The sequence below is a fragment of the Elephas maximus genome, chromosome 18, assembly GCF_024166365.1.
Source record: "Elephas maximus indicus isolate mEleMax1 chromosome 18, mEleMax1 primary haplotype, whole genome shotgun sequence".
Classification (NCBI taxonomy): Eukaryota; Metazoa; Chordata; class Mammalia; order Proboscidea; family Elephantidae; genus Elephas; species Elephas maximus.
The window spans coordinates 16,119,735-16,145,805 of NC_064836.1; the positions used below are offsets into that span (position 1 = coordinate 16,119,735).

General features: G+C 51.8%; 2 protein-coding genes and 1 long non-coding RNA gene across 23 annotated transcripts in view; 2 read left to right on the forward strand and 1 right to left on the reverse strand.

The window, feature by feature from the left end:
* Window positions 1–13,197, forward strand: part of SRGAP2 (SLIT-ROBO Rho GTPase activating protein 2) — a 298,674-nt gene extending 285,477 nt beyond the window's left edge. For 4 of the 13 annotated variants that reach the window (XM_049858123.1, XM_049858115.1, XM_049858117.1 and 1 more), the window contains 5 exons: window positions 2,027–2,207; window positions 3,682–3,828; window positions 7,045–7,083; window positions 7,297–7,621; window positions 9,864–13,197. In XM_049858123.1, the coding sequence (XP_049714080.1) occupies window positions 2,027–2,207; window positions 3,682–3,828; window positions 7,045–7,083; window positions 7,297–7,621; window positions 9,864–10,247 (1,076 nt within the window). In that variant the 3' untranslated portion in view covers window positions 10,248–13,197. The other 9 variants (XM_049858119.1, XM_049858118.1, XM_049858120.1 and 6 more) reach the window with 8 other exon arrangements.
* Window positions 13,198–18,809: 5,612 nt separating this feature from the next.
* LOC126061550 (uncharacterized) lies at window positions 18,810–20,998 on the reverse strand. Of its 2 annotated transcripts, none has more exons than XR_007513831.1 (3): window positions 20,942–20,998; window positions 19,405–19,700; window positions 18,810–18,898 (listed from the first exon to the last, which is right to left on the reverse strand). It is a non-coding gene; the product is annotated as an uncharacterized LOC126061550 (long non-coding RNA). The 2 variants fall into 2 exon arrangements; XR_007513830.1 differs by having other exon boundaries at window positions 20,642–20,962.
* IKBKE (inhibitor of nuclear factor kappa B kinase subunit epsilon) overlaps window positions 18,892–26,071 on the forward strand; it is a 35,739-nt gene continuing 28,559 nt past the window's right edge. For 7 of the 8 annotated variants that reach the window (XM_049858127.1, XM_049858129.1, XM_049858130.1 and 4 more), the window contains exons 1-7: window positions 18,892–19,151; window positions 19,827–19,916; window positions 21,526–21,643; window positions 22,512–22,652; window positions 23,818–23,947; window positions 24,547–24,728; window positions 25,289–25,449. In XM_049858127.1, coding sequence (XP_049714084.1) covers window positions 21,557–21,643; window positions 22,512–22,652; window positions 23,818–23,947; window positions 24,547–24,728; window positions 25,289–25,449 — 701 coding nt within the window. In that variant the 5' untranslated portion in view covers window positions 18,892–19,151; window positions 19,827–19,916; window positions 21,526–21,556. The remainder of the gene's footprint in view (window positions 19,152–19,826; window positions 19,917–21,525; window positions 21,644–22,511; window positions 22,653–23,817; window positions 23,948–24,546; window positions 24,729–25,288; window positions 25,450–26,071) is intronic. The other variant, XM_049858128.1, reaches the window with a different exon arrangement.

The window sequence follows — 26,071 nt, forward strand, 5'->3', positions numbered from 1 at the left end:
TTGCTCCAACTCCCTCCCACTCACTCACCTCCCAGCTCCTTGTCTAGCCTGAGACCAGCATGATGCCTAGGCCCCTGTCACAGCCCAGACTCCTGCCAGGTAGCTGGAGACTAAAGCCAAGGAGAGGTCATTTGACAGTTCACTTGGGGAATAGAGGAGCTGGGTGCCAAAAGCCCAACAGAAGCAAGCCAGAGGGGAGCAGGAATCAAGATGCAGAAACCACACACTTTCACGCCTGCCGACTGGAAAGATTGACCCTTTCCAAAGTACAGCCCTGGGAGCACTGAGCAGCCTGGCTGGCGTACATCAAGAGGCGGAATGCTCAGCTGTCATCCACGGGCCCCTCAGCAGTGCCCGTGATTTATTAGGGTCTGTCCAGCCAGCATATTTTTCCCTCCTTCTAGCAGTTCCCACCTCCATTCCTGGATCACTTGGGCTCTGGAAGTCTCAGCAGCTGACAAGGGGCCTCAGAATTTTCTGGGCACCAGAACAAAATGGCATAGTCTGTGGAGCTTTCCCTACCTTGCTGTGAATTCTGCAATCCCAGGCAAGCTTTTAAAGGAGAAAAAAATCAGGACTGCTTATTTTAGTCCTGATGCCAGAAGGATCAGTCTTTTAGTTTACCGCCTCGTAGAAGGGGAGTAGATGAACTTGGGAAATGAGTATTTGGTTAGGGCTTATGTTGTGCCCAGTACTGCTAGGGAGTTTACATACCTTACATCTTCATCATCACAGTCCCTAGTTTGAGACAGCCCAGTAGATATGGCTTTTATATTATAGTTGAGAAAAAATGAAGTTCCGAAAGGTCAAGCCACAGATCCAAGGTTGAACAGAACTGAGATTGGGATGTTTAGACGGACCTCAAAAGCTGAGTTTTTCCCACTTCTGTGTTCTGCTCCTGTGGTAGAGTCTCCAGCCCGGCTGGTTCAGGGAGCAGACCCAGCAGCTGGGGCTGTCTGGGCACCATCTTGTTTTAAAGCAGCCTTTCTCTCTATTGCCTAGAGTATCTGACTTTCACCTTGGGGCCCAGGTCTCTGTGAGCCTCCTTTTCATTGTCGGTTTCTTCTTCCACCTAGAAGAGATCATTATAATAATAACGACAATGAATGACTCTCACATAGCATTTACTGTGGGTGAGGCACTGCTCTAAGCACTGTTATAAACTATAATTGACTTCTCGTAACAGTAACATGAGATAGGCACTCTTGTTATCTTCATTTTAGAGACGAGGAGACAGAAATGCACACAAAAGTAAAGATACATTGTATTTTCAAAGGCCTTTTAATTTTTCAGATCACTTCCATGCGTATTTTTCCATATATTGGTCACAAAGTGTATTTCCATATTTTGCTTTTTGAAAAGTTGATTGGGTAAATTACTTTCTTTTTATAAAAGCGCATGTTCCACTGGGGGAATGGACACATAAATAAATTATATAAAATACAATAGGCTACATTTTCTGTAATTAATAGAGTTGTTTTATAATCAGAAAAGAAAAAAAAAAAAAACCATTGCCATCAAGTCGGTTCCGACTCATAGTCACCCTATACGACAGAGTAGAACTGCCCCATAGGGTTTTCGAGGAGCGGCTGGTGGATTCGAACTGCTGACCTTTTGGTTAGCAGCTGTAGCTCTTAACCATTACGCCACCAGGGTTTCCTCAGAAAATACATAATGCCTAAAAACACAGTATGGCAAGTGCAGTCATAGGGTAAGTATGGAGAGCTATGGAATTCCCATAGCTGATGTTTGAGTTGTGTCTCGATGTGTTTCATCAGGCAGAGGAAAGCAAGGGCATTCCAGGTGGAGGGAACAGCGTGAGCAGGGGCAGGGGAGCGGACACAGTGCTTTCAGAGCAGTGGCACAGTCTGCATGGGAATTACCTGCTTTACCTCCTCCATGGCTTATTTTTCGCACTGGGCCGTCTACCCACCACTCTAAATTCATCTCATTGGGCTTTTCCTCCCAGTTTCCTGAGTCCATGGGTCCCGACAACATATGTTTCCTTCTTTCCTGCCCCTTTCAGAGTGTGAGCCCATCGAGGCCATTGCCAAGTTTGACTACGTGGGCCGGACAGCCCGAGAGCTGTCCTTCAAGAAGGGGGCATCCCTGCTGCTGTACCAGCGGGCTTCCGACGACTGGTGGGAAGGCCGGCACAATGGCATTGACGGACTCATCCCCCATCAGTACATCGTGGTCCAAGACACGTACGTTGGCCCCTTGGCACCTTTAGGGGTCACTGGCTGCACTGTAGAAGTGAGACCACATTTCTGGAACGTAGGAGTGTATGAGAGACCAACCCCCGGGGGTGCCAACGAGGTCCTGAGGCTCCACACAGTTCCTCAGAGGGCCCCAAACTCAATGGAGAATTGTCTTTTTAATCTCTCCATCCTCTGTCCTCCCCACTCCCTGACCTACTTGTTTTAGAAACCTGCCAGCCAGCACTCATCCATACTTACACCTGATGAGTGATAGTGTGGGTTTTATATGACCACCTACATTCTCTTTCTGGAAGGATCAGGACAGGAAAACAGTTTTGCTTCTTTTTTTTTTTTTTTAAACAGCTATGCTTACCTCAACCATTTGGGCCACTGATGGTTCTTTCCACTTGCAAATGAAAGTAATGAGCTACATTTCTAGGAGACATCTAGCTTAAGCAGTCTTGTGGAAATAACCCAATTTAGTTAACACCGATGAGGCTGATTCGGGGAGGATGGGAGAGAGGAGGGAAAAGGCTGTCAGGAACAATGAGAGCCTGAACAGGTCCAAGAGAGACTTCATCAGATGGCTGCCGGTTGGTTCCCACACTTTTGAAGGCAGGAAGGCTTTTCCCCTGTTTCCCCACCCAAGCCTGCCTCCCTGCCCTCTGCCCCACTCCCTCCCCTTGGATACCATGCTGCCAGCGTTTTTAGTCCTTCCCTTAATATTATTTTTTAAAGGTTGATATCCTGAATGAGTCTGCACCCTCCCAGCCTCTCCCCGGCTCGTTCTGCAGGGAAATCCTCTCTCTGTTGATAACATCGCAAACCTGGTGGCGATCTGTGCGTGGACAGGAGATTCTCCCAAATTTAGCATTATGACTTCACTACAGGACCGAGAGAAGATGAATTGTGGGGGAGAAGGGGCTTTCTTTGTCATCAGTAGCCAGAGGGGCCAGGAGAGCAGTGGAGAGAGAGACCTGGGACCGGCTTGGAAGCTCTAAGCAGGGCTCAATGCCTACAACTGAGTGTGGCGGTATCCTGCCTCAACGCCGGCCTCTCCAGAGCCGCCGCAGAGCTGACTGTCCTTACCAGCAGTGCTCAGAACCTCAGCAGATAAACAACAGCCTGGATTTGCCGCCTCCTTCTCCAGGAGGGTGGCCCAGCACAGCCACCCCAGGAAAGCAGCATGGGGCAGAAGGCAGATGCCTGGAATCCAGGTGCCCCCTAGTGAAGCTTTCCTGAGGAGCTGAGGAGCCTGCAGTACCAAGCTGGATTATTTATTTTTATTTAAACAGCCCTCCAAAGGCCCTTAGGTTTCCTCATCTCTGTGCTCACAGAGCCAGCCCAGCCAGGTGTCGCTGCTGCGTCAGAGCCGTGTGGGGTTGTGTGTGTGTCGGGGGGCCATCTTGCCGATTTAACACTGCTTTTTGTGTTGTTGTTGTTTTCCCTCTTCCCTGCCTGCCTGCCCCTTCTCCCCCAGCGAGGACGGTGTCGTGGAGAGGTCCAGCCCCAAGTCTGAGATTGAGGTCATTTCTGAGCCACCTGAAGAAAAGGTGACAGCCAGAGCGGGGGCCAGCTGTCCCAGTGGGGGTCATGTAGCCGATATTTATCTTGCAAACATCAACAAGTAAGCGCTGCTTTTCATTTTCTGCTCCCCTGAATGACTTGCCACACCCAGCCTCACCCTCCGGCCTAACCTCCTCCATGTCTGTGCTGCACTCAGGGCCAGCTCCCCCAGCCTCACGGCCTGCATGGCTGAGGAAGCTTCGCAGGCCTCTTCGGCAGGTCCAGGTCTTCAGCTGGCTGCCATCATGCTGTGGAAGGGTGCCCTTCTCTGTGTTGCTGCAGTGTCTCAGCTCAGATCATCCAGGCAATCTTAGGGCTGAAACTTTGGCCAAAGCTTTGGTCCTTTTATGCAACTCAGTTTCGTACTGTTCCTTCGAGGTGCTCCCTCTTTTCCAGTTCTTATGGAAATCATGGTCTGTGATGTCCCGCTTGCCCCTTGTCCATCCAAAGGCCCAAAGTCTGCTGTGTCTTCCCCTAGGCCACTATTGCCCCGGGGGGGTTTGTTTTGATTTTGTGTGTCTGTTTCTCCGCCGTCCTGCATCCGTTCCTGGTGGAAAGGAGACCACCACGCCTCAAAGGAAAGCTCTTGCAGGAGCTCTTTATTCATTGCCTAACCCTGAGTCCCCTTTTATTCTACCCTTTCACACCAGTAGAAAGAATTTGCCTGTTTTTTTTTCCCCCTATTGCTTTAGACCTGTGTATTTCTGTGCCCTGTCCAGTCCCTTTGCAGATCCCCACTCCTGTCCACAGGCTCTGAACTCTGACCTCCAGCTTTCCTTGTGGCTGTTAGCAACACCGGGTTCTCACTCCACCCACACCTGATCTGGCTGTCTAAGGGGACTCCAAGCCTGTGTGCTGCTGCCCCTAGAGACGTTCAGGTTATTGGAGCACTAATCTCATCTCAAGGGGCCAGACATCAAGTCCCAATGCCTACAGACCTCTTTCCGCCAGACCCTGAAACTTGGCCCAGTGCCAGCAGGATGACAAGCCCCAGGGCACTCCTGATGAATATGGATTGGAAATGATGCACAGTTTTTATTCCCCTCTGGCTTTGGAGGAATGAAACGATTTGCACATGGAAACCCTGTTAACCGTAGCCTCCGGACACTGAAACTGGAAGGAGAATAAAAGATGCTTGTTGTCTTTGAACTGCACCAGGTCGCCCAGATCTCTTGGCTTTTTTCCATCCAGGCGGTAGCAGGGGGTGTGGCTGGGGCACGTGGCTGTTTTCCATCCTTTTCACCCTCAAGTTAGCAAAGTCGCTTGTTCAGCTCACTAAATTCAGTGTAGTTATCATTGAAGTCAGGCCAGTAAAAAAAGATGGCAGATTTTCTTTCTTTCCCTCCAGCGTACTTGCCCTGCTGGGAGGGCGAGCCAGTAAAGAGTAACTGTGGGCTAATCAGATTTTTTTCCTTATTTACAAGTCTATGTTAATTATAAGCCTGTAATCACAAGATCCAAGGCCTATAATTAACCCAGAAACCAGGGCAGGGTTGGTGGAGGGAGAGTTAGATAATTAGTTAGGTACACATTCTCAAGCCATTGTATAGTTGATGCCATTCATACAAAGGACTCGTAAAGAGTAGTAGATGAAATAGAAAGATGAGCACCTGCGGGAAAATCGAGGCAGACCTTGTGAACTCCTTGCTCGGTGGTGTCAGGATTCTTGCGATGGGGTTCTTGGAGGACAAGCTTTCATCACCGTGGCCTCTTCAGACCCAGAGTAGGTGGGAGAACGGCAGCCCTCAGGCATGTTTGCCCTCAGGAGTGATTCCGCCTTTCAGCCTTGCCTCCACACAGGCTGAACCCTCCCCTGGTCAACTCCTCTTCTTTCTTCAAGACTCAGGCCACAGATGGACCTCCTTGGGCAAGGCTTTCTGACACCCTTGAGCTGCCCAGGGCTGAGTTAGGTGTCTTTATTCTGTATTCCCAAAGCATTGTAAGTACCTGTGTGGTAGCGTCTATCCCTGCACGCTCGAACCCCCCACCAGACTGAGAGCTCCCTGAAAGCAGGCACTCTTCCTCATCTTCATCCCCAGGGCCTGGCCCAGGCCGGGCCAGAGCAGCCACCCCAACCATGTGCCTTCTTAGCAGTTTTAGCTTTGTGAGTTGGCCGCCCTCGAGTGGAAAACGGAAATCAGCAGTTATTAGGATGTGACATTTCCCTTTAGTTCCACACATTTATTAAGCACCTAGCACCAGTTCTGATTATTCAGAGATGAATAAGACATGGTGTGTGATCTCAGAGCTCACAGTCTGACAAGGTCAATACCGTATATACAAATGCCATTGATGCCTGGCAAGGTCAATGCCATATGTACAGGTGGCATCGATGCTCTGAAAGACCACAGTAGGGAGTAATCGATTCTGCCTGAGGTTGGACTTAGTGGTCCTGGGAAGACTGCAGAGGAAGGGACATTCCGGCTGGGCCTTACAAGACTCTGAGGACATCCTTTTCCACTGAAAGACAGCTGGCTCGCAAAGCTGAAGCCGCTGCAAAGGCACTGTGGCCGGGTGGCTGCTCTGGGCTCGGTTCTAGGCCAGGCCCCAGGCATGGAGAGATGAGGAAGACCTCACCCATGAACGAGATCAGGACAACCTTGGAACGCAGCCCTGCCCCTAGTCCTCAGAGCCGTGCTCCTTTGCTTTTTCCATCCTTAGCTCTGCCTCAGCCCAAATCTACCTTAAGATTCAAGATCAGGACAGCCCAGCTGCCATCCCCAAGTACAAGTTCCATTGATTCTTAGACTAAGTTCTTTAAAATCTGAGGCCAACAGAAAATGAAATGATTCAGCAGCAGGCAACACCGTAGAACTAGAGGCCCCCAAGGAAGGCCAGGCCACTCCATATGAGAGTCCTCTGTGGTCTGAAGTGGCCACAGTGAGCCAGAGCCAGGGTTTAACCAGCCCTCAGGGACTTAGAACGTGTTAGGGTGAGGATGTGTTTTCACCCCGAGAAAATGCACACACTTGGCCCCAACTCTGCAGCAGTGAGTCCTCTTAAAAAATACTCTGTTCCACGTCTACAGAATAAGCAGCAACAGTCTCTTACCAGAGCCCAAAATGATTGCAGTCTCATTGGAGCTGGATCAAGAGACACGCTAAAATTCGGAAAATCGACATTCTTCTTCCCATCCATCCTCCACCTCCTTGGTGATGGTGAGAATCCTTCTTCTGCCTGGGACCTTTGGCTTCTGTTCAAAGCAGGCAATGCAGGGGGCCTTTCCCTGAGTCTTTCTCCTGTTGAACTTTCACTTAATCGGGCTTTTTTCTGACAGCACCTTACATCTTGAGAACTCAAAACTCACAGCCACCAAGTAAGTATCCATTCCTCCTCTGTCCAGATGGGGGGTGGCAGGGGAGCAGAGCCATGGAGAAACCCAGGGAGGTGAGACTGAGGAGAGCATGCTCTGTCTCCCTCTCCTTCCAGAAACCCCTGGGTCCCAGCAACCTGCCCCCCTCTCACTCATCCTAGCTTCCTCAGAGCCAGGGCTCCCTGATCACACCGCCCTTTCTCTTTGTGATTGAAGGCAAAGGAAGCGGCCAGAATCTGGGGGTATCCGGAAGACATTTCGGAGTGAAAGCCATGGGCTGAGCAGTTCCCTGACTGACTCCTCCTCCCCGGGGCTGGGGGCTAGCTGCCGCCCGTCCTCCCAGCCCATCATGAGCCAGAGTCTCCCCAAGGAAGCGCCAGATAAGTGTTCCGTCAGCGGGCACGGAAGCCTCAACTCCATCAGCCGCCACTCATCCCTGAAGAATCGGCTGGACAGCCCACAGATCCGGAAGACAGTGACAGCAGGAAGGTCCAAAAGCTTCAATAACCACCGTCCCATGGACCCAGAGGTCATTGCACAGGTAACTGGGGGCTCTTCCTGGCCGAGCACCTGGCCCGAGTCTAGACTCGTCCCTGCTGCTCAGTGTGCTGCCCACACTAAGCGTCACAGCACTGGGAACAGACAGCGCTCTGTATCTTATAGACTGAGGTCAGGGATTGTTGGACATCGGAACTGCCTTCCCCGCAATCTGTCTGTCTTTCTTTCCCCAAGAAGAGCCTGAAGGCAGAATAAAGGAGTCCAGGCTTCTTGCTCATTCACTGGCTATTTGTAAGGCTGTTATAATTTTTAAAGCCAGTTGTTACAGATACAGCTCTTTAATAGAGTCCAGTCAGATCTTTTTTGTAACCCAGGTTTTGGGTCTTGAGACTCTGGTAGACTTCAGTGAAACTGCCCGAGGATTGAGGCTCAGATGCAGATCTGGCCACATTTTTGTATCACTCTGCCTTCCCCGTCACCCCGTTTCCCAAGGCTGATCTCTGGGCCCCTGATGGACAGGCAGTCAGTCAGCAGTCTACTCCTGGTCTGCCGGGTGCTCAGGTAGCAGAAGGGTGTCCAGCCCAGGTCTTCAGTGCAGTGGCGATGAGCTCCCTCTTACAGGTTCTTCCTTCGTGTATGAGCCACACTGACGACTCTCTATTTTCCATGAAACGTTAGAGATCCAACCCCGCCTCTAAAAATCTGACTACGGGGACCACTCCAAGCAGTTCATTCAGACGTCTCTCCCAACTCTATAATTTTCATTAGACCAGGTAGGAACAAAGGGCTCATTCATTGCAGTCTTCATGTCTCAGCTGAGTTGAGATTCTCTTCACCCTGTCTTCTAGGGGACAGTGGAGGCTGGGTATGGTCTCTATTGGCTTACTGGCGGTACTCTGCTTAAGGAAGGTACCTGGCAAGCACAGTATTAAGCCACGGGCCTGAGATGTCTTTCTTGCTTTGCTAGCCTTCTATTTCTGCGCCTCTACTTAAGCCCTTGGCTGCAGTCTGTCTTGCACTATGGGAATCCTCCCAGCTCCCTCTTTGGCCAGGTGCTAATAGCAATGTCCAAATATGTACACAGCCGGGACAGGCTCTAGCTGCAGAGTGGGGCTGAGCATTGTTAAGATTTGAGAACACTGCAGGGATGAATGAGACTGAACCACTGCCAACAGAAAGCATGTCCGCCTTTTTGGCACACACAATCTTTCAATGTGACCCTAATCCCAAGAGAGGAGTCTTCAGGTGGTATTGGGGTTCCAAACACACATTTGTGGGAAGGGAAGGGGGAGAGCTGGGAGGTCTCTCTGGACAATAACTGGCTTGCATACAAAGGTTCTTTGGTTCTGCTTTGAGCCTCTCAGCTAGGACTGCTGTTTGCTCAGATCTGGAGAGTTCTGCGGTCATTGTGGAGGGCGATTTTCGCCTCTGTGGCCTTTGGCTCCCCCTCCTGGTCACTCTGTGATCCCCTGTCTTCCATGGTGCTGGGTAGAAGGAAACGGCTTCATCAAGCTGAATACTCCCATGTGTTGATGGGGCAGGGGTCCTGATGAGTCTGCAGAGACAGGGCACTGGAACCTTCCCTCAGCCTTTGAGGAGAAAGGACTGACCTCTTTTGACCTTTGGCCCTCAAGTCCCAGAGAACAAAAGATCATACTTCATCTCTACTGCTTTTTAAAAAGTTATTTATTGCAATTTCAAACATAAAAGCAGAGAGAATTGAGTAGTGAGTGTACTCGTGACCGAAGTCCAGGCCACTCTGACTCCATGTATGCTCCCTCCCACCTTCCCCCTTCCCACTGAATTATATGTCATTTTGTCCGTAGATATTTCAGTATGTATCTCTACAGCCTGAGGACTCTTTTACAAAAAATATCTCTACTGCTCTAAGGAGCCCTGGTGGCGCAGTGGTTGAAGCGCTCAGCTGCTAAAAACTTGGAACCCACCAGCCACTCCATAGGAGAAAAGACTTGGCGATCTGCTCCTAAAGATTACAGCCTACAGAGCTCTACTCTGTCCTACTGGGTCACTGTGAGTCGGAGTCAAGGCAACAGCGCACAACAACAACACTGCTCTTTCTAAAAAAAGTTCATGAGAATGAAAATCATTCTGTCCCCTCCGCCCCTCATTCCGAGCATTTAATATGCTCGAGGACTTTGACCAACTACAATAACCTGAACATCTCCTTGCAGCTGGTATCTTCACGATGTGGCTTAGGTTGTGGCAACAGGGTCCTTGGGGCTCCCCCTGTCTTGGCCTCACCTCCTCCTTTTCCTGTCTTGCAGGATATTGAGGCAACTATGAACTCTGCCCTGAATGAGCTGCGGGAGCTGGAGCGGCAGAGCAACGTCAAGCACACTCCTGATGTGGTTCTGGACACCTTGGAGCCACTCAAAACCTCCCCTGTGGTGGCCCCCACATCGGAGCCCTCCAGCCCCCTGCACACCCAGCTCCTCAAGGACCCCGAGCCCTCCTTCCAGCGCAGCGCCAGCACCGCTGGGGACATCGCTTGCACCTTCCGGCCTGTCAAGTCCGTCAAGATGGCTGCCCCGGTCAAACCACCAGCCACCCGACCCAAGCCCGCTGTCTTCCCCAAAACAAATGCCACTAGCCCTGCCGTCAACTCATCCGCTTCCCCACAGTCCTCCGACAAGTCCTGTACTGTCTGATGGACATAAGTCAATCATTCTAGACAAGGGGACTGTAGGGACTGAAGACTGTTATGAAAATCTTCCTATTTAACTAGTTTGGGGACTTAAGTTGAAAATTAGATTCTAAGTTGTTCTTGCAGGAATTAGCCTTCCCATCACCCCAAACCTTGAGAATGACACCCTGGTTAACGCCCTTCCCTTCTCATCCCCCGCCCTCTGCTTCCCCCTGTCGTCGTAATCCAGCCAGCTCCAGTACATGCCATTCCCAGGTTAGCCGCAGATAGATTTTCTCATTATCAGGTCACTGTGAAATCTGGCAAGGCAAGCCATGAAGATGGCTCAAGCTGCAGTCCCCTCAAGCCACAGGGGATGTCTTGACCAGATGGTTGGCTAGTGACATCCAACTCCCAGTGGCATCTTGTTTTGGGTACTGATTATAGAGATAGTCCATTCTTTGTCTTACACACACACACACTTAAACACTTGTAGGTTTTTCTAGTCTCTGGCATGTGTAGCCTCTCCTGGTCCTAGACTGGTCTCTTTGTAAGTTATTGTGGCAGTTCACACAGGAGCCACCAGGGGTCTCTGTTTCCGTTACATCCTTGTCCTGTCTGGGCCAGAGAACCTAGCCCTTGAAATCTCTCCAACCTAGGAAGTTTAGCAGGATGGGACTCAATCCTGTAATCTGTTTGGAGCTAGGGACCTTCTCTCTGTCTTCTTTCTATTGGTGTGAATTGGTCATTGGTGTTTGCTTTTGCTCCCCTCCCCTCCGTCCTCTGGAAGTACAACCCACTCTTTAGTAAGGAGCTTCTGAAGTTTTTCTGAATGTATAGACATTTCTCGGGTTCCTATCTTTGTCTCTGATGGGCCATTTTCCATTTAAGACATTTTCCTGTATAAGACAGTTTTATAGCCGGTTCCTTTTAGGGTAAAGAATCTTCAAGAGAGTTTTATTATATTTATGGCAGGTTTGCAAAGGTAAGAAATGGGTCCTTCTTCTTCCTACTTTTTTAGGCACTTCAAACATAAAATTCATTATTCTATGTATATAAAAAAGAAGTCAGCTTTGCTAACCTAAAAATTGTCCCCGGTGAAAACTCGTTCTAAACTCACCCCCAAGTTTGGCTATTATACAAGATCTCTCTTCAGGGACCAGCAGGGCTTAGAGAGCTGTGGTTGGATTAAAGGGAGACACTATCCCTGTCTAAACAAGAGCAATGAAGGGAGTTTGACCCCACAGCTCTACGTCTTCCTAAGGCCAGAATCTGAAGTAAATAAAATATTCTTTGCTGTATAAAAAAATTTGGCCTTTTTCCTGATTCCCCTCCCAAAGGTGAAAATGATACCCTTGTGTGCCCTAGTGCGGTCTCCAGGCTGGGGCCCACTCGTCCCCTCTCCTCTAGCATCGTGCTGTGCCAGGAGTACCAGGCCTGGAGACATTTACTTCCCAGGCTCTCGGGTCTCAGTCAGCTACTTGAGTTAAAGCTGAAACTCACTGCTCTGTGTTTCCTGGTTTTCAAGCTGTGCTTTAAGCCTATTACTTTCTTACTTCAGGAGAGATGATGGGTTGCCATTAGGGAGGGAGATCTGAATTTTCTTATCTTTGGCCTAGAAGATCCTTTTTGGACCAACCTTTTGAAGTTGGCAGTTGGATCTATGGAAGGTGGTGGATTTTCTGTTCTGTGTGAAGGAAAAGAGGAGCTTTGTGGGAAATCACTAATTAAAAGGATATTCTGGAACACCACGGGAACCATTCCAAGAGCTAGAAGGGAGAACAAAGACTTCCTGTAGTACAATGAGTCGGCCTATAAGAGGCAACCCACAGTCCTTTGAGTTCTTGGTTTTCGTTGCTGTTTAGTGGCCTGTCCTGCTCTGTCACCTGGGCTTAACACAGCTCCTGAGCCCACAGGGGACTTTCATACCAAGGACCTGTTTCCTTGGCCAAAAATGAAACCCCATCCTTCACTTTACATTCCTCTTAATCCCACTGATCAAATTGGTATCCATACTTGCCCTTGTCCCCTCTCCAGTACACTCACCTCTGAGAAAGTAAAGGCAAAGCTTTCTTAATGATAAAGACTTGGACCTATTCTGTTGCTTCCTGCCTTATTTCTGTTTCATCCTTGTACATGACTTGTGTTCACCATCCCCTTGGTCAGTGTCCATCTGCTTATTTGCATCATGAACTGAACAGTGTGTGAGTGGTCACCTACTAAACCAAGTCTTAGCTCCCAACCCTGGGAGCTGAGTTGTCTTCCCCATCTCTGGTGCTCTTGACACCTGTGAGATGGTCCTGTCGAGAGGACTGGGGACCCATAGGAAGACAGTCCTTCTCGGCAGAGTTCATTGCAGTCAACTGGAATTGAGGTTGCACACTGTGATTTTACACCAAAAAGCCAAAAGGAGCTGGCCACCCAGGGCCTAGGGAGACCAGTCTTCCTCAGTTATGTCTGCCTAAACCAGCCTGATGCATCAAAGAGCCCAGCTCTGCCCCTCTTGGTGCAGATCCTGTTCCTGGTGTGAACTCTGAAGGGTCAGTCTTTAGGGGAGGGAGGTAGGGTGGGGCTGCCAGCATCCTAATTTGGAAAACAGAGGAGTTTGCAGCCAGCAGCCTGTAAACTGGAAACACTGGTCTCAGCCAACCTCCTCAGGGCACCCTGGTTTCTCCCCAAGGAGAAGAGGAGAGATGACGCCAGCAACATATGAACAGACCACTGGAAGGGCTGGTGTATATGTACTTCATGTTCAGAAGAGAAGTTAGATCTTCCAGGGAATCGCAATGTTGTGGCGTCTGACTTGTATGTCACGTTTGTGTAAAATGGTATATTCTTTAAAATAGTGTTGATAACTGGAATATTGTATGTATGCTTGGAGATGCTTTGAATGAACCTAAGACTGTCACTCAACAGATGTTGGATTGGGGAAAATCCAAAGCACAACTTCAAAATAAAATACATTTTTAGGTTTCCATGCTGTGGTTCATGTCATTTCCCCACTCCTAGAAATCTCAGAGCCAGGAGGCCAGCCGCCTAGGATGGACTTTGATTCCTCAGCACTAACAGAACCTTACCTGACAACAGAGGGACAAATGAGGTGACTTCAGGAGCCAGCTACCTTCTCCCTCCCCCACCAAAACCCAGAGCTGCATTTAGGATGTGGATTTCCCCCCTCCCCCCTCAGCATTTCCGTTTAGCCTTGTGTGGATTCTGAGAGGGTTGTAGGAAGTCTCTGGCTCCCCATTGGGCAGTCCGTTGCCATGAGAACCATTTCCCTCACAGAATCGGCCTTCCCTAAGTTCCGTGAGGACTGTTTTCCTTTCTATCTCTAGCCGGATTTCCCTGCTTGGAGGAGAGGGGCCTAAGAAGCTCCTTGGAAGCTTTGCCAGCTACAACCATGGCAGCCCCCTGCCTCTGGGAGAAAAGTTGACCAGTAGCCTGTGCTGTTGGCCTTGAGTTGGTGGGGCTGCAGGGGGGATAGAGATGCTTTCTCGCCTTTAGATTTTGATTCCAGCAGAGCCTAAGTTCAGGGGTGAAGTTACTCAAAGGAGAGAACTTAAAATGCTTCCCAGAGCCCCCTGGGGCCCACACTTATTTTCGGTGGACTTATTTTAATATCACAAGCTCCTGAAGATAGATCAAATCCCTCAAATCCAAGGGAGTGCCACTGCAGTTGATCAATGTCCCAGGCCTAGAGTGGACACTTTATACCCCTCACTTAGGTTCATCATCTCTATTTGTGATTTACATCTTTCATCTAGCTCTCATGCCCTCCCAACCTGTCATCTCTTCCCCCTCCCCCCATGTTAGTGGTATAACTACATCCTGACAGTGGGTGAGTCCAAGCTGAGGCTCTTCTGCCATCCTGTGGAATATGTGAGTTCACACTCCTTGACTGTAGGTGACAAGGAGAGTGGGGATGGCCAGGTGCACCCCAGAGTAGCTGTGAGATGGAACCAGCTCTTATGCTGTGAGCAGAAGATCAAAGAGCCTTTTCAGAGAACCCTAAGGCAAAGGCGGGCTATCCTTTTGAGGCCCCCTTAATTCAGCTTATCTATTTTGATGGAAACTAGTGACAATGAAGAAAAAACCAGTTGCCTTTGAGTTGACTCCAACTCATGGTGACCACATGTGTGTCAGAGTAGAACGGTATTGCACAGGGTTTTCAATGGCTGATTTTTCAGAAGTAGACCACCCAGCTTTTCTTGTGAGGCACCTCTAGGTGGACTCGAAGTTAGTAGCCAGCACGTTAACCATTTGTACCACCCAAGGACTCCCAGTTGACAATGAGCACTGTCAAAACATCCAGATAGAAACCAAAAAAGGATGGGTGTGAGCTTAGGAAATGGCCTTTAAGATCATCTGATCTAAATGTTTATATCCATAGATATATGAGGTTTCCCTGTACTCAGCAGTTAGCAACCTTGCCATTTTACGTATTCCGAAGACTCACTCATTTAGTCAATCAACAAACATTAAGCCTCTCTGTGCTAGGCACTGTCATACACTATTGAGCAGAAGAAACAGATCATGGAGCTTTCATTCTAGCCATTTTACACACTAAAACCAAACCCCTTGCCATTGAGTCAATTCCAACTCGCAGCAACCCTAGAGGACAGAGTAGAACTGCCTCGTAGGGTTTCCAAGGAGCAGCTGGTGGATTTGAACTGCTGACCTTTTCTTTTGCAGCCAAGCTCTTAACCACTACACCACCAGGGCTCCATTTTACACGCTAGGAAGACATAAATAAGCAAAATAAGTGGTACTCTGAAAACGAAACAGGGTCATAAGATAGTGCCTGTGTTGGTCAAGAAAGGCCATTGATGGGGGAAGGGAGTAGTGTGGGAAATCAAGAATCCTGCTTGGCCTGATAAAGTTGAGATGTCTGTTAGACATCCAAATGGAAATATCAAGTAGAGTCTTAAATGTATGAATCTGGAGTTTTAGGAAGGGATCATACCTAAAAACAAATTTAGGGGCTATTACATTATAATGTATTCAAACTGAAATTCCTGGGAAGAACGTGTAGATGGAAAAAAGAGAAGGCTCCAGCAATTAGAAATCCGGCAGAGAAGAAGGAGCCAGCAAAGAAGACAGAGCGTGGTAGGGAGGCAGTGACTCAGACCACAGAATCCAAGAAGGCAATGTTTCAACAAGGAAGGAAGCGTCACCTGTTGAACGCCTGTAGGATGAGGCTGCAATAGAAAAAGAATTGTGTGGTGATTTGGACAAGAGCACTTTCCATAGGAGTGAAATAAGTCTGATTGGAGAGGGCTAGAACTCAGGCTGCTAGCCAAAAGGTCAGCAGTTTGAATCTACCAGATGCTCCTTGGAAACCCTATGAGGCCTTTCTACTCTGCCCTATAGGGTTGCTATGATTCAGAATCAACTCAGCAACAATGGGGGGGTGGGGGGAGTGACAGCAAATGAGAAGAGAAGAAGGGGGGTCCCTATCTAGTGCCAACCCATTCAAGTGTTGCTTTGAGTGCGAGCAGCAAAAGGGCTCAAGGGACCAGGTTTTGGGTTTGTTTTTAAGATGGGCAGTGTTGAGACATGGAAAGGATGAGGGTCTAGTAGAATAGGAAGACAAAAACTTCAGGAGAGGGTGTGGAAGGCTTGGCCATGGCCAGGAGAAGAGGCACTTCCTTCAGCCTCCTGGAAGGGAAGGCAGGTGTGTATATAGACACAAGACAGCAGTAGATAAGGGGGTGAGAAAATGAGGGAGTTCCCATTTGATTGCTCCTTTTACTTCTCTGAGATTTAAGAGAAGAAGGTCTTTAGCTGAGCATGTAGGAGAGAACGGTGCATAGGAGGTTGGAAGAGTCAGAAGAGTGATGAAATGCTCGTTTATACACACTAAGAAAGACTGTGGTGACGTGAGGGCCAGTTGCCTCCACTGGCCTGGATGCTGCTCCCACAGCTCCTTTTCTACTGCTTGGGGGAGCAGCTCCAGGTCTGGGTGTATTTGTTGCCTTCTTCCCCTCCACAGCTCCTGACCAGGCTGACTCCTGAAGGTGACAAGGAGGCACCTTGTGACCGCCTTGCTCAGCCCTTCCTATTGTGACTGAGCACAGCAAGGACACACTGCTCTTGCAACCCGCCCCTTTTCCACAGCCACCCTGTCCTTAACCTTCCCCTTTAGGGCTCTAAGCAGGTGAGTCAGCTGTGAGAAACAGGCTCAGGCCACGCAGGGGCAGAAGAAGCAACCAATGTTTATCCAGGGCCTACCAGGTATTTCATCTCACTTCGTCTTCACACCCACCTGGTGGGATGGGTATTATTACTGTCATCTTGAGACTCTGAAAGGTTGAGTGACTGACTTGCTGAAAACCACACCAAGTGGTAGAGTCAGGACTCAAACCCAGGCCCCGATGATGAAGCCTCTGCCCTTCCTACTGTACCACTCGGCCCCCCTTTGTAGAAGGCAAGGGCAAGACTTTTCCCGAGAACTGCTGTCAACAGCTCCCCTCTTCCAGCCTCTGGCCCTCACACTACCATTGAATTGCCACTTCTGCTTCTATGACTCTTCAGAGCCTCTTGGGAGAATGTGGTGAGGCCTCTTACAGATTCTTGCTCTTCCCTCAGTCGCCCGTCAGACCCCTCCACCTTCCCAAATGAAACACTGGCCATGTTGCCCATTTGGGGCCCAACAGCTCAAAACCACAGGCAAGACATTCATTTTGTCCAAGCCGATTTCCCAGAGGATGCCCACTGAAAACCCATCACTGCACACAGCTCCAGCCTACCTCTCCCTCTTTTCTCTAGCCTCCATGTTCACCCTGAACAAGCCACGCTGTCCCCAGGCCTCTGTGCTTTGCATGTGTTCCCACTGCTCGGAATGCCTTATCCAAACCCCCCTTTCCCTGCCCAACTCCTCTCCTTCCAAAGTCTGGCCAAGCAGCCCCTCCCCTGCCAAGCCCTTCTTGACCACCCCACTCCCCCTCCTCCAGGTTTACAAAATCACCACCTGCTGGAGTATCTATATCAGAGCCCTCACCTGAACTTCTGGGGGAGAGCTCAGGCCTCCTCTGTGTCTCAGCACAGTTCCTGATTCATGGTAGGTGCAGGACCCACACTTGTTGTGTGTGAAGGTGCTAAAGACACTGGGAAAGAGAGACTGGGCTTGCTGGAGAGAGGAGCATGGGGTGTTGGCGAGGGTGGAGCAGATTCCTCAGGGAGAAATGGGTGAAGGATAGGCTAGATTGTTACCACAACAACCTCCACACCTCAGTGGCACAAAACATGTTTGTTGTCGGCAAGTTGATTCCAACTCATGGCAACCCCATGTGTGTGGAATAGAACTACTCCATATAGTTTTCAAGGCTGTGACCTTTTGGAAGCAGATCACCAGGACTGTCTTCCGAGGCACCTCTGGGTGGGTTCGAACCACCAACCTTTCTGTTAGTAGTCAAGCACAGAACCCTTTCCGCCACCCAGGAGATCCTTAAAACCACAAAGGCTGATTTCTCATGAAACCTGCATGTCCTCTGTGGGCCAGCAGGAGGCTCTGCTCATGATTGTCAGGGGCCCAAGCCAAGGGAGCAGCCACCAAGTCTAACAGAATCAGAGGGTCAGAGGGCAGGAGCTCCGGGAGGGTGGGGCGAAGTCTAGCATCAGCAATTAAATCCTTTGGCCTAGAAACCATATGGCCCCACCAACCCCAGGAGCACCAAGGAAGTGCAACACGCCAGGCAGGTGGAAAGCTGGGGATGTTGGGTGAAGAACATGAGGACCCAGGATGTTTCTCCTGGTCATGCTGTGGGAACCTGCAGTGCAGCACCTTTGGGTAGGACCCAGCAGCGATGCCTCTAGCTGCTGGCGTGATTAGCAGGTGTCTCCATCTGAGCATAAGGCAGCTCTCAGCCTGGCTCCTGTCCTGGTGTCACTGTGGTCGGGTGGGGCTGACAGAGGAAACCACCAGGTGTGGCCATGGGAAAGTCCCTGCCAACATTCAATAGAAACATGGAATTTCCTGGTTTCGACCATTTCTTATCCAACTGCCATCTCGGAGCTGGCCGGGACAGTGAAGACCTCTCCAGCCTCTGGGAAATGTGATTTAGGCCATTGAGTCCTGAGTTGGAAGTTGGCACACCTGGGTTCCAGCCCAGTAGTCTCTGAAGATCATGCGCAAACTACTGAAGATGTGTGGACCTCAATGCCTGCCTGTGAAAGTGTCTTCAGGGTTCCCAAGTGTATCAGAATACATTGTTTCAAGTCATCCACACAAGACAGGGAAGAAATGTTATTCTCCTCATGTCCTGAATGAGAAAACTGGCTAAGAGATCATGTGCTGTGCTCCAGGGCACACTGTTGGCACCATCTGGGTCCCAGGTCTCTTCCTTGTGCTCTGCAGACTCCTTGGGAAGGTGAGACAGATCCCATTTCTCCTGGGTGTGGCCAGGCGTAGGCTCTGGTCTTCAGTGTGAGAAGCTGGCCTTTGCACGCAGCTCTCCATTTGGTTAACTGGCCCAACCTGCTCTGTTCACTTGGCAGAGCCCTGAACTTCCCCACTCCTGTGACCTGCAGGAGATGCCAGGACAGCACCCAGCGGCTTCCACAGCTCCTGGCCCCTTTGTGGCTCAAACTCTTGCCCTGTTGCTTCTTCTTGGGCACTTGGGAAGTCTTGTTTCTCCTCCCTGCTGGGGGGTGGGGAGGGCCGGGCTGCCTCTGTCCCTTTAAGAGAGAGACAGAACAAAATCAGGAAGTGTGAGAGAGCTGCGAGCCGGGCTCAGAGCTGAGCTGGGTGTCTGGCGCCCAGGGCAGGCAGGAAACTCTAGCCCAGCTCCCGGGGCAGCACAAGGCCACCTCAACTGGGCCAGCCTGCAGGTCTCTGGGCCCCAAGACCACCAGGATGCTATGGGCACTGCCCTGAATGACAGCAAGCCCGGAAAGTCCCACAAGTCCGCGTCCCCAGCACCAAGATGGGGTGAGTGTGCAGGGTCTGTGGGGGTGGGTGGACTGGGGGAGCCCAGCAGCGTGGGGACAGCAGCAGGGTAGCCCTCAGCTGGGTGCGGGTGCATCTGCAGTGGCTCTCCGGGCCCAGTGCCCCCTCCCCGTGTCTCTCTGCGCTGCTGGGGGCCCTGGGGATGCCCTGTGCTCACCCTTGGAAGGGGCTGCTTGGAAGTAGGGGGGATTAACTAGTTAGCAAGGTACACAGGGGCTCACTGGTGTTTACTTACTAATCCGTAGCGCACAATCTCACGTGGGCTTGCTTATTGGATAATCCGTCCCTGCTTGGAAGCCAGTGAGGGGCAGGGAGTGTGTAGCATCCAGGAGAGCTGCCGGCCACCAACACTGCCAACTGTGCTTTCCATCCCCACACACCCTGGAGCCAGTGTTTGGCTTCCCTCCTGCCTGGCTTCTGGTGCCGATCCTCCCCTCTCCTGGGGCCTTTCTCCCTGGCCGAGTCCCAGGAATGGGAGAGGTGAGGAAAGTCTCCAGAACAGCTGGGGAGTAGGGCTGGAAACCCCCTGCCCTGTGGGGAGGGTGACAAACAGGAAAGGGTTAAAGGGCTGGGGCCGGCAGCCTTTGATGGAGGCAGAGACTCAAACTGCACCCCACGGAGGGCCGCCTCTCATCCGCCCTCCCCTTTCCGGTGTAGCTCAGCCCCTGGACTTGCCACGGACCATGAGCATAACGCACCCTCGCTGAGGAGAGCCTTTGCCTGACCCGGGGCTGCTGAGAGCGTGGCGTAAGTGAGGACTGAGCCACAGAAGAGGTTGTGGGAGGCAGTGGGCGGGGCGGCTGGCTCACCTCCCCACTGTCCACCGCCCATTCGTCCAGCCACTCACCAGGTGTCACTGAGCTCTTCTGAGCACCAGCTGTGCTGGGGGCTGTGGAGGCCAGCTAGATTGCTCGCTCTCAGGGCTCCAAGCAGGCTTGCAGGTGCAAGACACTCTGCCATTTGCACCTCACGGCCCATACCTTGGGGTCTTTAGCTGTACCCAGCCCCAGAACCCCTGTTGAGGACAGCCCTGGGCAGGCTTATGAAGATAGTGAAATCTGCTGCCCCCCAGTGCCCTGGGCTGGTCCCTTTGCCTTGATCTCAGGGTACACTCTCCACCTCACATCTCACACACCCCCGGGCCCACTGGCTGATTCCTCCTCAGCCTCAGGAGAAAGAACCAGCCCCATCTTCAGGGCGGCTTGCACTACCTTAGTTGCTTCTGTAAAATGGAAGCACTAATAGATTATCTGGCCTCTGGCACAGGGAACTAACATTCTCAAGGGATTTACGTTTTTAAGAAAGACTGCTGAGAAGGAAGCTGAGGCAAGGCAGGGAACTAACAATCTCAAGGGATTTACGTTTTTAAGAAAGACTGCTGAGAAGGAAGCTGAGGCAAGGCAGGCTTCCAGGCGCACTGAGAACCTAGAGGATGTTAGGGCAGGAGGAGGCCCCATCCAGGCCAGCCTTACCTGAGAGTTCTTAAGGGATGGTGGCCTGCTGAGGCCCCTTCCCCAGTCATCTCGGGAAGCCCAGCCCTGGCTCTGGTTTTCAAAGAGGCACTGAGTTGAACTTCTCTGGAATGAATTGGTCTAGAGGAACTGGCCCTTAGAAGAAGATGGGTGCCAGGGTGGGGAGGGGAGCTCTGGAGGGCTTTCAGATCCTCCATAGGGATGTTTTGGCTTCTGCCCCCCGACCGCCCCCACATTCACATGCACTCACTCGCACACATACACAGTCACTCTCACACTTAGGCACACACACATACTCACAGACCCCGGAGCAGCCCTGACCTGGCGGCACTGGCTGCCCAGGAAGCAGCTGTTAGCTCACAGCAGCAGGAAGTGGTGGGCCCTGTGAGTGGGTGGGGAGGGGCTCCAGGCTCATGTTGCAATCCTGGAGATTTGTCGTGGTGTGGTTGACGCTGCCTGACCCAGGGCCCTGCCTCCAACACATTTCTGCTTCCTGGGACAATCCCAGGCTGGGTGCCAGGAACCTGGAATTCTCAGAGGCTGGGAGAGGTGAAAGAGAAAAGAGGTCTGTGTCTCAGAATGGCCTGTCAGGGAGGGGGCTGGAGGGGACATGGGAAGAGGGCACTGGCAGAATGTCCTGTCGGTGGGACAGGCTCAGGCTGTGGGCTGTGGGCCAAGTGGAGGCCTCTCGCTGCTGTGCTGTGCTTCCTTTGGGGAAGTTACCTAACCTCTCTGTGCTTCACACTCCCCCACCTCCTTGCCTGTGGAGTGGCCACAAGGAGCCCTTCGTGGGGTGGTCCTGGAACGCAGCTACTGCTCAGACCATGGGTGTCCACTCCAGGCATCGATGGACTCCAGGACCCCCAGGCACGCTCTTTTTCTAGGCAGAAGGTGGCCGGCCAGCAGGAGCAGGAAATGCAGAGCACCGTCAACTACCTCTGGCACACGGATGACCTGCTGGGGCAGGGGGCCACTGCCAGTGTGTACAAGGCCCGCAACAAGGTAGGGTGCGGACCTGGCCAGGCCCCCACCACCCTCCACCGCGCCAGTCCATTCTAGACCCAGTCAGCCCCCAGCAGGCATCAAGAGTGGCCTGTGGCAGGCCGAGGCCTCTGGACTTGGCTCCGCATGCTCTGGGCACCGTGGGTTTGAGCAGAGGTGTGAGGAGCCGAAAGGGTGGGTGGGACTAGGGGGGAAGAGAGAAAAGCGCGAAGCAAAGCATCCAGGGAAATAGGTCTTGCTTGAGTTGACCCAGCGCTCTTTGCAGAGTATGTTAGAATATATGACACAATCCTCCACTATCGCATACGTAAGACCTGGAGCCGGACGGACCAGATTCCAATCCCAGTGCCGCCACTAACAGTGCAAATCAGCTGCCACTGCGGTTAATGTCAATAACAATACTAACAAAAACCAGTTACCATCGAGTCAACTCCACCTTATGGCTCCCCATGTGTGTCAGAGCAGAATTGTGCCCCCACGGGGTTTTCAGTGGCTGATTTTTCAGAAGTAGAGAGCCAGGCCTTTCTTCTGAGGCATCTTTGGGTAGACTGGAACCTCCAACCATTCAGTTAGTACCTGCCTGGGGACTCCAACATCACAGTATAAAGAAACAGCAAATCATCACCTGCAGAGTGCCAGGTGTGCCAAGCCCTTGTCACTTCCCAGGCTGGACCAGCTACAGTCTGAGTAGGGGCAGGAGCTGAGGCCGGGAGCTCCAGCCCCACCCAGGCTGTCCTGGCTCGCCTGGTGTTGGGCTGGCAGGAGAGGCTGAACTGAGACCTGAGAGCAGGGGGCTGCTCCCCAGGATGGAAGTGAGACTTGCTGTTATCTCCATGCTGTCACCCACACCTCCCCTTCCCCAATGCAGAAATCTGGGGAGCTGGTTGCTGTGAAGGTCTTCAACACTGCCAGCTACCTGCGACCCCGTGAGGTGCAGGTGAGGGAGTTTGAGGTCCTGCGGAAGCTGAACCACCAGAACATCGTCAAGCTCTTCGCTGTGGAGGAGACGGTGGGTCCAGGGCCTGGCCACAGGAGGATAGCCTTGTCCTTGACCCCCCGGGCTGGGAGAGGGGAGTCACCTGATAACAGACTTGGTCTCGTGCTCAGCAGTGGGTTAGCCAGAGCAGACCACCTGTGCCAAAAACCAGAGCCGTCCAGTTAGTTCTGGCTCATGGCGACCCCATGTGTGTCAGAGTAGAACTGTGCTCCATACAGTTTCCAATGGCTGACTTTTTGGAAGTAGATCACCAGGCTTTTCTTCCAAGGCCTCTCTGAGTTGACTCAAACCTCCAACCTTTTGGTTAGCAACTAAGCACATTAATGGTTTGTATAAAAAAAACAAAAAAAAATTTTTTTTTTTTTTTATTAGCCAGGGACTCTAAGAGGAGTAACGAATACCAGAGGGAAGGGGCTTGTCATGGATTGAATTGCGTCCCCCAAAAAATATGTGCCAACTTGCCTAGGCCGTGATTCCCAGTATTGTGTGGTTGTCCTCCATTTTGTGATCTGATATAATTGTACTCTGTGTTGTAAATCCTAATCTCTGCCTGTCCTTAGTAAGGCAAGATTAAGTTATATTACTGAGGTGGGATGTAAACACCCTTACTCAGGTCACAGCCCTGCTCAGATGTAAAGGGAGTTTCCCTGGGGTGTGGCCTGCATCGCTTTTATCTTACAAGAGATAAAAGGAGACAGAAGTGAGTAGAGAGATGGGGACCTCATACCACCAAGAAAGAAGTACCAGGGGCAAAGCATGTCCTTTGGACCTCCGGGCCCTGTGCTGAGAAGCTCCTAGACCAGGAGTAGATTGATGACAAGGACCTGCCCCAGGGCCGACAGAGAAAGCCTTTCCCCTGGAGCTGGCACCCTGAGTTTGTACTTCTAGCCTCCTAGACTGTGAGAGAATAAATTCCTCTTTGTTAAAGCCATCCACTTGTGGTATTTCTGTTAGGGCTTAATCAGAGGGCTTCCAGGAGGAGGTGATGCTGGGTTCCAGGGTAGACGATCTGTGTAAGGCCAAGAGGGAAAGCCAGACTAGAAGCCGGGACCCACGACACTGGGGGCTTTCAGCTCTAGGCTGAGCTGCCTCCTCTTAAGAAAGCTGGACTCTGGGCCACAGGAGCGGTGGGTGGGAGAAGTGGCAGCCTCCAAGCCCCCCCTCTGTCTGCCCACAGGGGGGCAGCCGTCAGAAGGTGCTGGTGATGGAGTATTGCTCCAGCGGGAGCCTGCTGAGTGTGCTCGAGAGCCCCGAGAATGCCTTCGGGCTGCCCGAGGAGGAGTTCCTGGTGGTGCTGCGTTGTGTGGGTGAGCCCCCCTCAGCCCTGCCGGCGAGCTCCCTGCCCCACACCTCAGACCAGCCACAGGCCTAGGCCCTCCGCGCTAACAACGTCCCAAGAAGGTGTGACGTTCCTGCAATAGGCACCCAAACAGGGAGGAACACTCGGAGCCTGTTAAAGGTGTCCATTCCCAGGGCTGGGGCGAACACTGCTTGAGAGGCGGGACCCGGGCTCTGATTCCCGCTTGTCGTTCAATTTAAAACTCCATTTTAAGAGGGCTGGTTGTGCAACATTGTGAATGTACTAAATGCCACTGAATCGTTCGCTTTACAAGAGTTTGTTTTATGTTACACGAACACCTCAATTTTTTTAAGTAAAAAAAAAAATCCAATTTAAAAATAAAACAGGGGCAAGGGCTGTGCCTTTCGTGGTTTTTTAGAGCCCTGATGGAGTCTGACACCCCAGTGTCCTGGGGCTCCCTTTCTTTGCCTGTGCCCGCCTCTGTTCCCCTGCTTTTCCTGTGGCCCTGTCAGCCAGTGGGTCTCCCCGTTGGTCTGGACCTAAGGACAGCTTCCCACAAAGCTGTGCCTCGGAGCGAGATGGTCCCAGCCCGTCCTCTATCCCCAGTGGCTGGCATGAACCACCTGAGGGAGAATGGCATTGTCCACCGTGACATCAAACCCGGAAACATCATGCGCCTCATGGGGGAGGAAGGCCAGAGCATCTACAAGCTGACGGACTTTGGGGCTGCGCGGGAGCTGGATGACGACGAGAAGTTCGTCTCGGTCTATGGGACTGAGGAGTACCTGGTAAGTGGGGCCTTGAGGGCCATGTCCCCAGCTGAGGGCTTCCCTGCAGCTGGGTGCCCTTGCCTTGGGATTCCTCAGAGCCCCCTTTTAGGAGTCCAGCCCACCCTCTTGCTTCTGACAGGGTTATATCTCACTCCCTGGCCCCCATCTGAAAGAATCCGTTCTGTCCTCTAAGGCTAAGGAGGGGGTGCTACAGCCTGCCCTGTGCAGTTAGCACCCTGATCTGATGCTCACTGAGGATCCCAAGCTCCTGGTCAGTGTTTCCTAGGGCACAGGGCAGGCGGATGGAAATACTCTGCAAAGGCAAACGTGACTTCTGTTTTTGAGATTCCAAGAGGCCCCTAGGTGGCACAAATGGTTTGCATTCCACTGCTTACATAAAGGTGGTAGTTGGAAGTTGCTCGACTCATGGTGGGCAGAGGCTCCATTTTTGAGGTTACGAAGGAGATGTTCTGAATACTTCTGTTTGCACTTGAAGGCAGTGGGAGGTGATGTTATGGGTGGGCTCAGACCCTTGCCTACTTTGCCCTCCATTCTCCTCTCTGCTTCTCTCTCCTCAGCACCCCGACATGTATGAGAGGGCGGTGCTTCGCAAGCCCCAGCAGAAGGCGTTTGGGGTGACGGTGGATCTCTGGAGCATCGGGGTGACCCTGTACCACGCAGCCACCGGCAGCCTGCCCTTCATCCCCTTTGGTGGGCCGAGGCGCAACAAGGAGATCATGTACGGTGGGCCTCAGGCAGAGTGAGGGAACACAAGCCCCGGCCTTCTGGTGGGCACGCACCTGGCCCTTCTCTCCCATGGCTCCCTGCTGGGCCTCCATAAAGATGTCACCAACCCTCCTGTTCCCCCTCAAACTCTGTGGTTCTCCTCAGGTCCACCCTGCCACCCCCACCCTCCCCGCAGGCTCCTTTCAGATCCTTTGTTAATCAGTCAACCAAGCCAGAAGCTGAACCCTGGCGTTGGCCTGGTGGGAGACTGATAATAACCCCTCGTGCCAGTCAGTGCATCTCTTTGCCGCTCGCCATATCCCAGCTGAGGCTGAAAAAGCGACTTGTCCAAGGTCACAGGCTGCCAGGCAGAGGTGGGCAAGAACCAGCCACCTGGCCCTAGGCCCCTGCTATCCGAGATAGTAGCGGCTTTCGGGGAGCAGAAGAGATTTTAGGTGAATTAGCAGGAAGCTCGCTGCACCCACACTCAGCTCAGGGGCCAAGCTGTGGAGTGCTGAAGAGCCCTATGTTAGGTTGGGAAAGGGGAAAGGGACAGGACTGGGGTTGTCATGGAAGCCCAGGCTTTGAGGGGAGGGCGAGGATATTGGAGGCCAGGAGCACGGGCAGAGGCGTGG